The following is a 17,500-nucleotide window of genomic DNA, read 5'->3' as shown; positions in this document are numbered from 1 at the left end:
ATTATCTATATTTCTATGATTTCAATAGCTTTCCTATGAAAGATTGATAGTAGAATTTGAAAAGAACAGATTTTCCCATTCAAGTAAACAAACCCTGATGTGTGGACCTGCTGCTATCTTTGAGGTACTATGTGAAAGTTGAAATGTAATGTTTAGTAGCTACATTTATCAGCCAAAACATGACACTTTATTCAAGAGCATGCCGTGTCTCAACCGATGGCGGGCGCAAGATGAACACCTCAGAGGACATAAAATAGGGACTAAGCTACAAAAGTGAAAATGAAAAAAAAATCAGTTTACATGTTTTTTGATAATTGCCCATTAAAGGTTAAAAATTGACATAATGTTGAGAAACTTTTTTTTCAAGAAATTGTAAAATGGTTTGACCATCCTGATTGTAAGCTTTCAAATTATATCAAATTCAACCGTTTCTCTTTTTCAGTAATGAAGACATGACAGTGTCATTGTAGGGTGAGGTATGCAAAATGGGTTAACTTTGAGCAGCTTTATCTCCTGAATGTTTTGGTGTCGAAAAGTTATTGAAATCAAATGGAATGGCCCTATACTAACATATGCCTGGAGAGTTGTTGATCTGAGGTGTGCGTCCCAATTGGTACCCTATTATTCCCTATATAGTGCACTACTTTCTCTATATAATGCATTACTATGGGCTTTGGTCAAAAGTAATGCACTATATAGGGGATAGGCAGGGTTGGATTAATGCAGGGGCTTACCAGTGCTGAAGCTCCTGGGCCCAGGCCGTGGGGGGCCGAAGAGGCATGTAATTAAAGAAATGTGTATTAAGGAAATATATACGGTATATACAGTGGACAAAACATTAATGACACCTTACTAATATTGAGTTGCACCCCTCCCCTTTTCCCTCAGAACAGCCTCAATTTGTCGGGGCTTGGACTCAGTGTCGAAAGCGTTCCACACGGATTCTGGCACACGTTGACTGAAATGCTTCCCACAGTTGTGTCAAGTTGGCTGGATGTCCTTTGGGTGGTGGACCATTCTTGATACACACGGGAAGCTGTTGAGCGTGAAAAACCCAGCAGCGTTGCAGTTCTTGACACAAACTGGTGCACCTGACACCTACTCTATACCCCGTTCAAAGGCACTTAAATATTTTGTCTTGCCCATTCACCTTCTGAATGGCACACACACACAAGCCATGTCGCAATTGTCTCAAGGCTTAAAAATCATACTTTAACCTGTCTCCTCCCCTTCATCCACACCGATTTTGAAGTGTATTTAACAAGTGACATCAATAAGGAATCATAGCTTCCACCTGGATTCACCTGGTCAGTCTGTCATTGAAAAAACAGGTGTCCTTAATGTTTTGTACACTCAGTGTAATATATATGCAACCGCCAACCACATGAAGACTCAGGAGCCTGCTGCCTGCTGCCGCTCTGCTAATCAGCTGGGGGGAGTAGTGGAGGTAGGGGGCCCAGGTGGGTAACTGGGGTGCCCTGCCTTGATTGGGTTACTGATTAATAAAAAAAAACGGCATAATAAATAATTGTGACTAGTCAATTGTGTGAGTCAGGGACTGGGCCCAAGCCCGCAGGCGGCCCAAGAGGCAATTATTATTATAATTATAATACCAGAGAGCATAATTTAGCCACATGTTCAATAGTTTTATCACAAGCACATACCTGCCAAAATTAAGGAAAGACCAAAGGGTTTTACGCCACCACGAGCTGCTAGAACAGTTTCAATGAACCTAAACATGCCAGGAAAATGCATCCCACACCATAACATATACATTGTATCCCTCATTTACTCAAGTGTTTCCTTTATTTTGGCAGTTACAGGTATGCCTACAGTCGGGAGAAGAATGGCCCGTACTGAAGAGCTCAGTGAATTTCAACGTGGCACAGTCATAGGATGCCACCTTCCCAACAAGTCAGTTTGTCAAATTTCTGCTCTGCTAGAGCTGCCCTGGTCAACTGTAAGTGCTGCTACTGCCTCTGGAAGCCACGTCAGCACCATATCTTTTAGTCGGGAGCTCCATGAAATGGGTTCCCATGGCCGAGCAGCCGCATACAAGCCTAAGATCACCATGCGCAATGCCAAGTGTCAGCTGGAGTCGTGTAAAGCTCGCCGCCATTGGACTCTGGAGCAGTGTAAACGTGTTCTCTGGAGTAATGAATCACTAATCACCATCCGACCGATTAATCTGGGTTTGGCAGAAACCAGGAGAACGCTACCTGCCCAACTGCATAGTGCCAAATGTAAAGTTTGGTGGAGGAGGATTAATGGTCTGGGGCTGTTTTTCATGGTTCAAACTAGGCCCTCAGTTCCAGTGTAGGGAAATCTTAACGCAACAGCATACAGTGACATTCTAAACAATTCTGTGCTTCCAACTTTGTGGCCACAGTTTCGGGGAAGGCCCTTTGCTGTTTCAGCATGATAATGCCCCCGTGCACAAAGCGAGGTCCATACAGAAATGGTTTGTCAAAATCAGTGTGAAAGAACTTGACTGGCCTGCACAGGGCCCTGACCTCCAACCAGTCGAACACCTTTGGAATGAATTGGAACTCCGACTGCAAGCCAGGCCTAATTGCCCAACATCAGTGCACGACCTCACTAAAGCTCTTGTGGCTGAATGGAATCAAGTCCCTGCAGCAATGTTCCAACATCTAGTGGAACGCCTTCCCAGAAGAGTAGAGTCTGTTAAAGCAGCAAAGGTGGGACCAACTCCATGTTAATGCCCATGATTTTGGAATGAGATGTTTGACGAGCAGGTGTCCACATACCTTTGGTCATGTAGTGTATAATCCATGGAAGGATTTTGTAACCTTTTACCCTGGCAATTTGACTGTTCAGCTCAACGGAACACTAACAATGGATGCCAGTCCTGACTTGAATGGGAACTGCCATCTATGGATTATATATTATTATTTTGTACCTTTTGACCCCATTTTCTCTGTAATTTCATGATATTTAATTGGTAGTTCCAGGGTTGGGTAGGTTACTTTCTAACTGCAATCTGTAACAGTTACTAGTTACCCGCCCAAAATGCAATGCAAATAGTCCGTGTAGCCATTTGAATACTTGTTCAGGATTCTTATGGCTTGGGGATAAAAACTGTTGGTCCTAGACTTGGCGTTCCGGTACCGTTTGCCATGCGGTAGTAGAGAGAACATTCTATGACTGGGGTGGTTGGGAGTACAGGAGGGGACTGAGCACGTACCCCAAATCAGTAACATAACTTTTGGATGACCCAAACTCAGTAACTTAATCTGATTACATTCCGTTACTTTTAGATTACTTTCCCCTTAAGAGGCTTTAAAATAAGACAAAATGTACAGTTGAAGTCGGAGGTTTACATACCTTAGCCAAATACATTTAAACTCAGTTTTTCACAATTCCTGACATTTAATCCTAGTAAAAATGCCCTGTCATAAGTCAGTTAGGATCACCACTTTATTTTAATAATGTGAAATGTCAGAATTATAGTAGAGTGATTTATTTCAGCTTTTATTTCTTTCATCACATTCCCAGTGGGTAAGAAGTTTCATACACTCAATTAGTATCTGGTAGCATTGCCTTTAAATTGTTTAACTTTGGTCAAACATTTTGGGCAGCCTTCCACAAGCTTCTCACAATAAGTGTGGTGAATTTTGTCCCATTCCTCCTGACAGAGCTGGTGTAACGGAGTCACGTTTGTAAGACCTCCTTGCTTGCGCACGCTTTTTCAGTTCTGCCCACACATTTTCTATAGGATTGAGGTCAGGGCTTTGGGATGGCCACTCCAATACCTTGACTTTGTTGTCCTTAAGCCATTTTTCCACAAATTTGGAAGTATGCTTGGGGTCGTTGTCCATTTGGAAGACCCATTTGCGACCAGGCTTTAACTTCCTGACTGATGTCTTGAGATTTTGCTTCAATATATCCACATCATTTTTGTTCCTCATGATCTATTTTGTGAAGTGCACCAGTCCCTCCTGCAGCAAAGCACCCCCACAACATGATGCTGCCACCCCCGTGCTTCACGGTTGGGATGGTGTTCTTCGGCTTGCAAGCCTCCGCTGTTTTCCTCCTTTTCCTCCAAACATAATAATTGTCATTATGGCCGAATAGTTCTATTTTTGTTTCATCAGACCAGAGGACATTTCTTCTAAAAGTACGAACTTTGTCCCCATGTGCAGTTGCAAACCGTAGTCTGGCTTTTTTTATGGTGGTTTTGGAGCAGTGGCTTTTTCCTTGCTGAGCGGCCTTTCAGGTTATGTCGATATAGGACTTGTTTTTACTGTGGATATGGATACTTTTGTACCTGTTTCCTCCAGCATCGTCATAAGGTCCTTTGCTGTTGTTCTGGGATTGATTTGTACTTTTTGCACCAAAGTACGTTCATCTCTAGGAGACAGAATGTGTCTTCTTCCTGAGCGGTATGTTGACTGCGTGGTCCCATGGTGTTTATACTTGAGTTCTATTGTTTGTACAGATGAACGTGGTACTTTCAGGCGTTTGGAAATTGCTCCCAAGGATGAACCAAACTTGTGGACGTCTACAATTTTTTTTCTGAGGTCTTGTCTGATTTCTTTTGATTTTCCCATGATGTCAAGGAAAGCTGCACTGAGTTTGAAGATAAGCATTGAAAAATGCACAAAGTAGATGTCCTATCCGACTTGTCAAATCTATAGTTTGTTAACAAGAAATTTGTGGAGTGGTTGAAAAATGAGTTTTAATGACTCCAACCTAAGTGTATGTAAACTTCCGACTTCAACTGTATGTTACCAATTGAACGACATCTATTGCAGGATAAAGCAATGTTAAAGTTTACATAGCATATATGGATTTTCAATTTGACTTTGTGTTGGTTGTGTAGGCTTCTTCTAACCCATCACTTTCTACTACATATAAATAATATGATTAAATTATATCTTTACATTAAAAACCAAAGTCTATCAGAATTCCAGTCATTCCAATAAATGTTATACCCCTTGATCTTCAAGAATAGGACTTGGAAATATGGAAGTATAGATTATCCCCAAAACAAAGGACTTATTAGCCAGCCCTACTCTGTTGATTATGATTTTGCTTTCATGGAGGACTGATTGGGCTGAGCTTATGGAATGGCATGCTTTGAGCACTACAGAAAAGTGCTATTTACACGTGGGAAATGAATGCCATATGTTGCATTTGCTATAGGCCGACTGTTTACCTTTTTGTTGGTGACACTTTGATTTCTTGATAAGGATGAAACAATTACAAAACGGGCTCCCCACCTCTGTTTTGGTAAAACAAAAAAAAGCTGAAGGACGGGCCTGTAGAAATGTAACCACTCTCAGATTAATAGACAAGAGTTATGGATGCAAGGACTGACCGTCCATGATATCAAAACTATTATTTTAACCACGTTATGAGGCTATACAATGTGTGTTTACATTTACAATGTTTACAAACATTGGAGTAAAACAAGGTTATATGTTGGGTTCTCACGGACTGTGACAGTTGAACTAAGTTCATGAGGCATTTATCATTTATATTCTTCAAGAATTAATGGATATATGTATACAGTTTCAGTCAAAAGTTTGGACACACATACTCATTTAAGGGTTTTCTTTATTTTTGACTATTTTCTACATTGTAGAATAATTGTGAAGACATCAAAACTATGAAATAACACATATGGACTCATGTAGTAACCAAAAAAGTATTTGAGATTCTTCAAAGTAGTCACCCTTTGCCTTGAAAACAGCTTTGCACACTCTTGGCATTCTCTCAACCAGCTTCATGAGGTAGTCACATGAAATGCATTTCAATTAAAAGGTGTGCCTTGTTAAGTGGAATTTCTTTCCTTAATGCGTTTGAGCCATTCAGTTGTGTTGTGACAAGGTAAGGTTGGTATACCAAGTCGGTGAAAGACCAAAGTCCATATTATGGCAAAAACAGCTCAAATAAGCAAAGAGAAATGACAGTCCGTCATTACTTTAAGACATGAAGGTCAGTCAATCTGGAAAATTTCAAGAACTTTGAAAGTTTCTTCAAGTGCCGTCACAAAAACCATTAAGCGCTATGATGAAACTGGCTCTCATGAGATCCGCCACAGGAAAAGAAGACCCAGAGTTACCTCTGCTGTAGAGGATAAGTTCATTAGAAGTCGGCAATTAACTGCACCTCAGATTGCAGCCCAAATAAATGCTTCAGAGAGTCCAAGTAACTGACACATCTCAACATCAACTGTTCAGAGGAGACTGTATGAATCTGGCCTTCATGGTCGGACACCAATAAGAAGAAGAGACTTGCTTGGGCCAAGAAACACGAGTCAGTTAAGAACAAATTCTTATTTTCAATGACGGCCTAGGAACAGTAGGTTAACTGCCTGTTCAGGGGCAGAACGACAGATTTGTACCTTGTCAGCTCGGGGATTTGAACTTGCAACCTTCCGGTTACTAGTCCAACGCTCTAACCACTAGGCTACTCTGCCGCCCCAAAATGTGCCATCTTACCATGTCATGATATGGCATAGCAGCTGACATAACTTGTAATATGTATATAATATATAATATAATATAATATATAATATAATATGTTCACAACTCTGTCATGACCCATATGTTTACACCTATTGTGACATATATACTGCGATATTTTTTGGCTAGTTATGACACCTACATAAGTGTCAAAACCCACATTTATTTAAAAAAATATATTCTCCCAAGAAGTTTCCTTTAAAAAAAAAAAAGTGTTTCTTAAATCCTTTGTTGTTGTAATGACTTCTTGTCATGTTTTTGTCCTCATATTTTATATCACTTGTAGAAAATACAATTTATGACCCTGTCATGAAGCATTATGACCATTCTTTGTCACTTTACTTGGACTAAGAAAATACACTTTATGACACTGTCAAGAAGCATTACGACTATCATAATCATATGCGCCAGATAGGCCTATCACGTACATGCCCTTCTATCAGTCATCAGTCAAAAAGAGGGTGTCTTGTCCTGCTCCTGAAATCTGCTCCTCCCAGTCATCAGCAACAGATCACTGGAGTAGGTGCTGCGGCTGGCTTCCGGGTTGGAGGTGCGCCGTGTTAAGAAGCAGTGCTGCTTGGTTGGGTTGTGTATCGGAGGCATGTGTATCGGACGCATGACTTTCAACCTTTGTCTCTCCCGAGCCCGTACGGGAGTTGTAGCGATGAGATCAGAAATACATAGTAGCTACTAAAATATTTGGATACCACGAAAAAGGGGTAAAATTCAAAACAAAAAAAATAATTTTGCAATTATGCACAGCTGAAAACTGCCCCGGGGCCTATGATTTCTTAATTTGGGTACTATTTGGGATGCAACCCTTGTCTCCTCTCTCTCAATCAGTGTCTGTCAATGACTCTTCCTGTGACCCCTGTCTGTATCATTCTTCTCATGTGTTGGTTTGCGTGTCAAAGTCATGCTGCATTTCAGCTTTAAAACTCTCGGTGCGCTTCCCTGGTGTTGCATTGACCACCAATGGACGGAGAGAGTAAAAATCGATTGCATTTTCACCTCTTTTTAAATTATCAATAACAAAAAGGATGTAACAGTAGCTAATGTAATCAGGCTAACAGCACTCAGACAGGTTGATTCCTAAATGGCACCCTATTCCCTATATAGTGCACTAATTTTGACACAGCCCTATGAGCCCTGGTCAAAAGTACATTAATGCCCTATGTAGGGAATAGGGTGCCATTTGGGACATGGATTCAGAGGCTGTGACGTCACAGGGTCAGTTCCTCAAACTGTCTGGTAGCTGACAGCTCTCTGTTCTGCATTGAAATTCCATCAAGGGAAGTGTGTGTGTGGGGGGGGGGGGATTTTTGTCAGAATAATAGTAGAGAGAATTATTTATTTCAGCTTTTATTTCTTTCATCACATTCCCAGTGGGTAAGAAGTTTCATACACTCAATTAGTATTTGGTAGCATTGCCTTTGAATTGTTTGGTCCTTCTGTAGCTCAGTTGGTAGAGCATGGCGCTTGTAACGCCAGGGTAGTGGGTTCGAGGGTTCGATTCCCGGGACCACCCATACGTAGAATGTATGCACACATGACTGTAAGTCGCTTTGGATAAAAGCGTCTGCTAAATGGCATATATTAACTTGGGTCAAACGTTTGGGTAGCCTTCCACAAGCTTCCCACAATAAGTGGGGTGAATTTTGGCCCATTCCTCCTGACAGAGCTGGTGTAACTGAGTCAGTTTTGTAAGCCTCCATGTTCGCACATGCTTTTTCAGTTCTGCCCACAAATGTTCAATATGATTGAGGTCAGGGCTTTGGGATGGCCACTCCAATACCTTGACTTTGTTGTCCTTAAGCCAATTTGCCACAACTTTGGAAGTATGCTTGGGGTCGTTATCCATGTGGAAGACCCATTTGCGACCAAGCTTTAACTTCCTGACTGATGTCTTGAGATGTTGCTTCAATATATCCACATAATTTTTGTTCCTCATGATGCCATCTATTTTGTGAAGTGCACCAGTCCCTCCTGCAGAAAAGCACCCCCACAACATGATGCTGCTGGTGTTCTTCTGCTTGCAAGCCTCCCCCTTTTTCCTCCATGCATAATAATGGTCATTATGGCCAAACAGTTCTATTTTTGTTTCATCAGAGCAGAGGACATTTCTCCAAAAAGTATGATCTTCGTCCCCATGTGCAGTTGCAAACCGTAGCTTTTTTATGGCGGTTTTGGAGCAGTGGCTTCTTCCTTGCTGAGCAGCCTTTCAGGTTATGACAATATAGGACTTGTTTTACTGTGGATATAGATACTTTTGTACCTGTTTCCTCCAGAATCTGTTGTTCTGGGATTGATTTGCACTTTTCACACCAAAATACATTAATCTCTAGGAGACAGAACGCATCTCCTTCCTGAGTGGTATGACGGCTGCTTGTACAGATGAACGTGGTACCTTCAGGTGTTTGGAAATTGCTTTTGATTTTCCCATGATGTCAAGCAAAGAGGCACTGAGTTTGAAGGCAGGCCTTGAAATACATCTGCAGGTTCACCTCCAATTGACTCAAATGATGTCAATTACCCCATCAGAAGCTTCTAAAGCCATGACATCATTTTCTGGATTTTTACGAGTTTTCATGACTCCACCCTTGGTGTATGTAAACTTCCGAATTTCAACTGTAGGGTGTGTGTGTGTGTGCGTGTGAGTGTGTGTGTGTGTGTGCGCGCGCGTGTGTGAATGCATGTTTGTGAAAAGAGTGAGCGGGTTGGGCATTGATTACAACCATGGAGACAAAAACCGAGAGTGTGTCATGGTGGCAGTTTGTAAGAATTCAGTTGTGTGACATAGCGAGGGGATGTGGTCACTTTAGTGTGTACGCAGTGTCAGTATTACCAAGCAGTACCAAGCACAACTATGTATAGCCAGCCCTGTAATGGTACTATGGCTAATGTATCTAATAATATTAATCATAATATAATTAATGCCATTTATCAGACATTTTTATACCAAGTGACTGACTGTAGTGTGTGCATACAGTACATTTTCCATATGGGCGGCCCCAGCGGGAATCCATCCCGAAAATGTGGTGAGATTAAGAACAGAGCGAGAGAGCGGTCTACAGAGAGAAACGGAGAGAGAGAGAGAGAGAGTGGTTTGGTGGTTGGACTTTCTTTTTTTGTTGTAAGTTTCCCCTGCTGCACCTCTGTCACTGTGTGACATCAAGCCTCTACTTCCTCCTTGGGCCACCACGCGCTCCAACAGGTCTCGCACACCCTTCAATGGAGCTTCTGCTTCTGCCTGCTGGAACACATGTCCTCTCCGTGTTCTCGTGTCAGTGTGTGTCACCGGTATCCGTGTGCAGTAGTCTCCTGTTTTGAATCAGGATGAGTTTCAGGAGTAAGATCACGTTCCGAAGGAAGAACAGGGATAAGAACAGGCGTGTGCGGAACGATTTCAACCGCCTGAGCGTTGTATGTATGCCCTCTTTCTCTTTCTATCTCCCTCTTTAGTGCAGTGCCGTACCTGTGTGTTTTTATTGCCCTGGGCTTCCTGTTCCTTTCTGTTTGCACCTGTCGATCCGGGGTGAAGTTCCCCTTAGGTACAGATCTAGGATCAGCTTCCCCTTCCCCAGTCCTAACCTTAATCGTTAGTGGGTGAAAGACGAAACTGACCCGAGATCAGTCTCTATGGGGCAACTTCACTCGACACTGCACCTGTCCGTCAACACGAGGCACAGTTTGGAATTGGACATTGCTAGCCTTTGTCTAATACTAGTTAGCCAATGCCTCTCTGTTTGACTATCTGATCGGCGTGTTGGTATCTGTAACTGGCAGAGACTCCAACAGTATTGCTCCCTATGTCTGAGTTTTTAACCAGTGGAGTGGCCATGTACAATCAGGAAGGGGATCTTTTTGTTCACAACATTTAAACTGGAGATATGAGGTTGTCAGCAAGGGACTTGTACGCCTCTATACGTAGGTCTGATTGTACAAATGCTCTGCAAATTCCTAACTATATCGGGTGTGATGTAGTCTGGTGCAACATAGACGCCGAACGTGTAGGTGTTACGTAGCGTGCATCAAGCTGGTCTGAGATCTGATACGACGCCGACAGCAACACGGCTGACTCTGAAGTCTCAGTCAGTACCAAGCTGTTGTGTGACTGATAGTACGTCAGGCGTCAGGGAAGGTGCCGCCACAGGTCTAAGCTAGCTTCGGCCGACTGTCATCAGCGCCCATTTCCTTACACATTTGTTGTGTAATTTTCCAAGCAGTTTTGTCTGTCTTAATAACACCCTACTCCTTCACCATTGCACCTACTTTTGACCAGACTAAAGGGGAACCAAAACTTAAGGGGTGCCATTTGACCTCTCAGTGCCTCTGGTCAAGTCCAGAGTCAAAACTGAATGAGCCAAATCCACAGCCCTGCTCAGTAGGGTGATTAAGTGATTTGGCAACAGTGTGAATGAATGCTGAATATGAAAGGCTGTTGTTCATGTGTTTCTCTGCCCCTCCCCCGGTTCATCTGTATGGTAAGATCCCTACTGACTGGAACCAAGGTAGGAGAGGTTGCGAGGCTGATTCGAACCCATGCCGATGGATAGTTTTGGCTAAACATGTGTGCCGGGGCGGGTACTCGGCACTAACCGCTGGACCACAGGCCACTCAGGCAAAAGATGTTGTCTTGGTAGACATTTCTGTGAGGTTGAGAAATTAAATTGTCCTCAGTCGTCATTCTCTCTTCCAGTCAGGTACAGTTCGTATAAACAAATTGTTTTTTTGTTTTTTTTTTACAGTGGAGTCACACCAAGATCCTTCCTCACAACAAGGAATGTTATGATTCTGGGTATTTTTCAGTCTTTCGCTTTTTGTCACATTCTTTTTCGTGGTTTTATGCCTCAATGACGGCTTGGTTTCTACCTCTTTCCCCTGTGGGTGAGCGGTGCATTCTGTCAGAGTTGTATTCACGAGGAACCAAACGGAAGCAAACAGGCTGAAACGCGGAGGGACCTAGCTGAACTTAAGAAACCCTTTTAAGAAATCCAATAAACCCCATTTCCTTTTCAAAAACGTTTTGCTACGTTGTGCACTAATGAATTACACCCCCTGGTCTAACTGAACAGGGGATAGTGGTCGGAACCCCCCCGCTATGGGCGTATAAACAGAGAACACAGGTCTTCAGTTTTCCACTTCTCCGACCACAGTTTTTGTTAGCAGTGATGAATAAGACCTACTGCTTTCCTTTGAGGACGGAAATAGCCTCGTCTCATCATGTGCAGTCCATTTCGCTTTCTGTGAAACGCTCTGTCTGGATGGGCTTGTCGAGACCATGTGCTGTGCAGATGTGTAGCCTAACCCTTAACCTAAAACGTATTGTAAACTTCTGCCTTTGTGACATATCAGTCTACTGTCTTTTCAGAACTCAAATCTCTGATGTAATCCTTTGCATCGAAATACTATTAAGCACCGGAATCTTAAAAATAATAGGTGACATTGAGCCTATCGTTTAAATATGTTTTCTGAGCTGTTATGATCACTGCTAATGTGATATAGTCTCCATCTGTCAGTAAAACAGTTTCCCTTGTTGGAAAGAGGGGAACAGCTCGACATGTTTCTGGTTCAGTTTGGTTTGGCACATGACATGTAAACCACTTCATCCTCTATTTTACTTCTCTCTTCCCCGCCCCTCTAGACTGGGGCCTGCGTCCCAAATGGCACTCTCTTCACTATGCAGTGCACCACTTCTGGCCAGGGTCTATAGGGAACGGGGCCGCATTTTGGTTGCAGCCTTGATGTTTGTGGAGCTGATCCAATTGTGACGGAGTGAACACAGGAAGTGAGGTGGTAGCTAGTTTTTCATGCCGTTTCAAAAGAAAAGTAAAAAAAAGAAGAGAAATGGAAAAATTAACAGATATCCTGAGGTTTTAGACAATTTGCCTAGCCACACCATTTGGCTCGTCTTTGATTTGAAGAATACTTGTTGACTGGCTGACTTCTCTCAGAGTTCAGAGAGGTTGATGAGTCATGATTATTGAACAGTGTAGAGGCAAATTGCACTTGGTGTTAGCCTAGTCATTTGTGTCGCTGGCTGTCTGTCTGTCTTTCTCTCTCTCTCTGTGTGTTACAGCAGGATAAGTCCTAGATGTAGAAGACTTTCAAATCAAATCAAATTTATTTATATAGCCCTTCGTACATCAGCTGATATCTCAAAGTGCTGTACAGAAACCCAGCCTAAAACCCCAAACAGCAAACAATGCAGGTGTAAAAGCACGGTGGCTAGGAAAAACTCCCTAGAAAGGCCAAAACCTAGGAAGAAACCTAGAGAGGAACCGGGCTATGTGGGGTGGCCAGTCCTCTTCTGGCTGTGCCGGGGTAGAGATTATAACAGAACATGACCAAGATGTTCAAATGTTCATAAATGACCAGCCTAGTCGAATAATAATAAGGCAGAACAGTTGAAACTGGAGCAGCAGCACAGTCAGTTGGACTGGGGACAGCAAGGAGCCATCATGTCAGGTAGTCCTGGGGCATGGTCCTAGGGCCCAGGCCAGTTGAAACTGGAGTAGCAGCATGGCCAGGTGGACTGGGGACAGCAAGGAGTCATCATGTCAGGTAGTCCTGGGGCATGGTCCTAGGGCTCAGGTCCTCCGAGAGAGAGAAAGAAAGAGAGAAGGAGAGAATTAGAGAACGCACACTTAGATTCACACAGGACACCGAATAGGACAGGAGAAGTACTCCAGATATAACAAACTGACCTTAGCCCCCCGACACATAAACTACTGCAGCATAAATACTGGAGGCTGAGACAGGAGGGGTCAGGAGACACTGTGGCCCCATCCGAGGACACCCCCGGACAGGGCCAAACAGGAAGGATATAACCCCACCCACTTTGCCAAAGCACAGCCCCCACACCACTAGAGGGATATCTTCAACCACCAACTTACCATCCTGAGACAAGGCCGAGTATAGCCCACAAAGATCTCCGCCACGGTACAACCCAAGGGGGGGACGCCAACCCAGACAGGCCGACCACAACAGTGAATCACTGTTGTGAATCACCACTCCTGGGCCAGACTACACTCAATCATATGACCCACTGAAGAGATGAGTCTTCAGTAAAGACTTAAAGGTTGAGACCGAGTTTGCGTCTCTGACATGGGTAGGCAGACCGTTCCATAAAAATGGAGCTCTATAGGAGAAAGCCCTGCCTCCAGCTGTTTGCTTAGAAATTCTAGGGACAATTAGGAGGCCTGCGTCTTGTGACCGTAGCGTACGTGTAGGTATGTACGGCAGGACCAAATCAGAGAGGTAGGTAGGAGCAAGCCCTTGTAATGCTTTGTAGGTTAGCAGTAAAACCTTGAAATCAGCCCTTGCTTTGACAGGAAGCCAGTGTAGAGAGGCTAGCACTGGAGTAATATGATCACATTTTTTTGGTTCTAGTCAGGATTCTAGCAGCCGTATTTAGCACTAACTGAAGTTTATTTAGTGCTTTATCCGGGTAGCCGGAAAATAGAGCATTGCAGTAGTCTAACCTAGAAGTGACAAAAGCATGGATTAATTTTTCTGCATCATTTTTGGACAGAAAGTTTCTGATTTTTGCAATGTTACGTAGATGGAAAAAGCTGTCCTCGAAATGGTCTTGATATGTTCTTCAAAAGAGAGATCAGGGTCCAGAGTAACGCCGAGGTCCTTCACAGTTTTATTTGAGACGACTGTACAACCATTAAGATTAATTGTCAGATTCAACAGAAGATCTCTTTGTTTCTTGGGACCTAGAACAAGCATCTCTGTTTTGTCCGAGTTTAATAGTAGAAAGTTTGCAGCCATCCACTTCCTTATGTCTGAAACACATGCTTCTAGCGAGGGCAATTTTGGGGCTTCACCATGTTTCATTGAAATGTACAGCTGTGTGTCATCCGCATAGCAGTGAAAGTTTACATTATGTTTTCGAATAACATCCCCAAGAGGTAAAATATATAGTGAAAACAATAGTGGTCCTAAAACAGAACCTTGAGGAACACCGAAATTTACAGTTGATTTGTCAGAGGACAAACCATTCACAGAGACAAACTGATATCTTTCCGACAGATAAGACCTAAACCAGGCCAGAACATGTCCTTGTAGACCAATTTGGGTTTCCAATCTCTCCAAAAGAATGTGGTGATCGATGGTATCAAAAGCAGCACTAAGGTCTAGGAGCACGAGGACAGATGCAGATCCTCGGTCCGATGCCATTAAAATGTAATTTACCACCTTCACAAGTGCCGTCTCAGTGCTATGATGGGGTCTAAAACCAGACTGAAGCATTTCGTATACATTGTTTGTCTTCAGGAAGGCAGTGAGTTGCTGCGCAACAGCCTTCTCTAAAATTTTTGAGAGGAATGGAAGATTCGATATAGGCCGATAGTTTTTTATATTTTCTGGGTCAAGGTTTGGCTTTTTCAAGAGAGGCTTTATTACTGCCACTTTTAGTGAGTTTGGTACACATCCAGTGGATAGTGAGCCGTTTATTATGTTCAACATAGGAGGGCCAAGCACAGGAAGCAGTTCTTTCAGTAGTTTAGTTGGAATAGGGTCCAGTATACAGCTTGAAGGTTTAGAGGCCATGATTATTTTCATCATTGTGTCAAGAGATATAGTACTAAAACACTTGAGCGTCTCTCTTGAACCTAGGTCCTGGCAGAGTTGTGCAGACTCAGGACAACTGAGGTTTGGAGGAATACGCAGGTTTAAAGAGGAGTCCGTAATTTACTTTCTAATAATCATAATCTTTTCCTCAAAGAAGTTCATGAATTTATCACTGCTAAAGTGAAAGTCATCCTCTCTTGGGGAATGCTGCATTTTAGTTAGCTTTGCCACAGTATCAAAAAGGAATTTTGGATTGTTCTTATTTTCCTCAATTAAGTTAGAAAAATAGGATGATCGAGCAGCAGTAAGGGCTCTTTGGTACTGCACGGTACCGTCCTTCCAAGCTAGTCGGAAGACTTCCAGTTTGGTGTGGCGCCATTTCCGTTCCAATTTTCTGGAAGCTTGCTTCAGAGCTCGGGTATTTTCTGTGTACCAGGGAGCTAGTTTCTTATGAGACATTTTTTTTGTTTTTAGGGGTGCAACTGCATCTAGGTATTGCGCAAGGTTAAATTGAGATCCTCAGTTAGGTGGTTAACAGATTTTTGTCCTCTGGCGTCCTTGGGTAGGCAGAGGGAGTCTGGAAGGGCATCAAGGAATCTTTGTGTTGTCTGTGAATTTATAGCACGACTTTGATGTTCCTTGGTTGGGGTCTGAGCAGATTATTTGTTGCAATTGCAAACGTAATAAAATGGTGGTCCGATAGTCCAGGATTATGAGGAAAAACATTAAGATCCACAACATTTATTCCATGGGACAAAACTAGGTCCAGCGTATGACTGTGACAGTGATTGGGTCCAGAGACATGTTGGACAAAACCCACTGAGTCGATGATGGCTCCAAAAGCCTTTTGGAGTGGGTCTGTGGACTTTTCCATGTGAATATTAAAGTCACCAAAGATTAGAATATCTGCAATGACTACAAGGTCCGATAGGAATTCAGGGAACTCAGTGAGAAACGCTGTATATGGCCCAGGAGGCCTGTAAACAGTAGCTATAAAAAGTGATTGAGTAGGCTGCATAGATTTCATGACTAGAAGCTCAAAAGACGAAAACGTCATTTTTTTTTTTTTTTTTTGTAAATTGAAATTTGCTATCGTAAATGTTAGCAACACCTCCGCCTTTTGCGGGATGCACGGGGATATGGTCACTAGTGTAGCCAGGAGGTGAGGCCTCATTTAACACAGTAAATTCATCAGGCTTAAGCCATGTTTCAGTCAGGCCAATCACATCAAGATTATGATCAGTGATTAGTTCATTGACTATAATTGCCTTTGAAGTAAGGGATCTAACATTAAGTAGCCCTATTTTGAGATGTGAGGTATCATGATCTCTTTCAGTAATGACAGGAATGGAGGTGGTCTTTATCCTAGTGAGATTGCTAAGGCGAACACCGCCATGTTTAGTTTTGCCCAACCTAGGTCGAGGCACAGACACGGTCTCAATGGTGATAGCTGAGCTGACTAAACTGACTATGCTAGTGGCAGACTCACACTTTCTGTGTGACCTCATAGTTGACTATTGGATATCCCGTGGTGTGACTGTTACAGCAGGATAAGTCCTAGATGTAGAAGACTTTCTGTGTGACCTCATAGTTGACTATGTTGGATATCCCGTGGTGTGACTGTTACAGCAGTCATCAAGTGTATGGCTGACCTCGCAATTTTGAAAACGAGTGTGTTCCACGTGGACCGGGATTTGAATCCTGCCTCCGCCACTTTCTCATCTGTGTTTCCTCAAGTATTTATTTCACTGCCATATGGGATAAGTCAAATGTCTGTCTGTGTGTGTGTGTGTTCCAGCAGGAGAAACCCAAGCTGATAGACCCTCTGGACTATGAGGCTGTGATCTGTGACCTGGGAGATGAGCTGAAGGAAGACCCCCTCCGAGAGCTGCTTCTCTTCCCCGACAACGACTTCACGGTGGGTACAAACGTGTCTGTGTCTGTGCTGGGGGGGGGGGGTTGGGTTGGTTAAATGTGCGTTTGAGACGTGTGTGTGTGTGTGTGTGTGAATGCCATCCTGTCTCGGTCAAGTCTGTCTGTATGTCACCCACAAATGACCTCCTTTCACTTATTTTGTTTGCTGTGTGTGTGTGGGAATGGGGGTGTGGGAATGAGGGTGTGGGTGTGTGTGGGGCTGTGTCTTCGTTTGGCTCATGCCAGCCACACCAATGTTTTTCAACAAGACGGAAGGACAGACAGACACACACACTCATTTTGCATTCTCAACCCCTCATTCCCCCCCATTGCTTCTTCTCCCCAATGTCCCGTGGCTGTTGCTCATTAGTGACTTAATTAGTGCGCTAATGTGACTCCTTAAGACCACCACTTCATTAGAACTAGTTTTAATTGGTTTTCGGGAAATGACTCGGCTCTCGAGTTGATGTTTAAAGTCATGACTCTGCTACCGTGATATATACACGCACGCACGC

The 17,500-nt window shown here is 43.2% G+C and overlaps 1 protein-coding gene across 7 annotated transcripts in view; it reads left to right on the top strand.

Annotated features, from left to right (window-relative positions):
- LOC118396802 (dedicator of cytokinesis protein 10-like) overlaps positions 1-17,500 on the top strand; it is a 183,140-nt gene that overhangs the window by 68,338 nt on the left and 97,302 nt on the right. For 4 of the 7 annotated variants that reach the window (XM_052467186.1, XM_052467191.1, XM_052467190.1 and 1 more), the window contains exon 2: positions 16,870-16,989. In XM_052467186.1, coding sequence (XP_052323146.1) covers positions 16,870-16,989 — 120 coding nt within the window. Of the gene's footprint in view, positions 1-9,685; positions 9,915-16,869; positions 16,990-17,500 lie in introns of those variants that run through there. The other 3 variants (XM_052467189.1, XM_052467188.1, XM_052467187.1) reach the window with 3 other exon arrangements.

The sequence above is a fragment of the Oncorhynchus keta genome, chromosome 18 (genome assembly GCF_023373465.1).
Source record: "Oncorhynchus keta strain PuntledgeMale-10-30-2019 chromosome 18, Oket_V2, whole genome shotgun sequence".
NCBI classification, from domain to species: domain Eukaryota; kingdom Metazoa; phylum Chordata; class Actinopteri; order Salmoniformes; family Salmonidae; genus Oncorhynchus; species Oncorhynchus keta.
The sequence above is the reverse complement of the archived record's forward strand: the minus strand, read 5'-3'. Positions and strand labels throughout refer to the sequence as shown.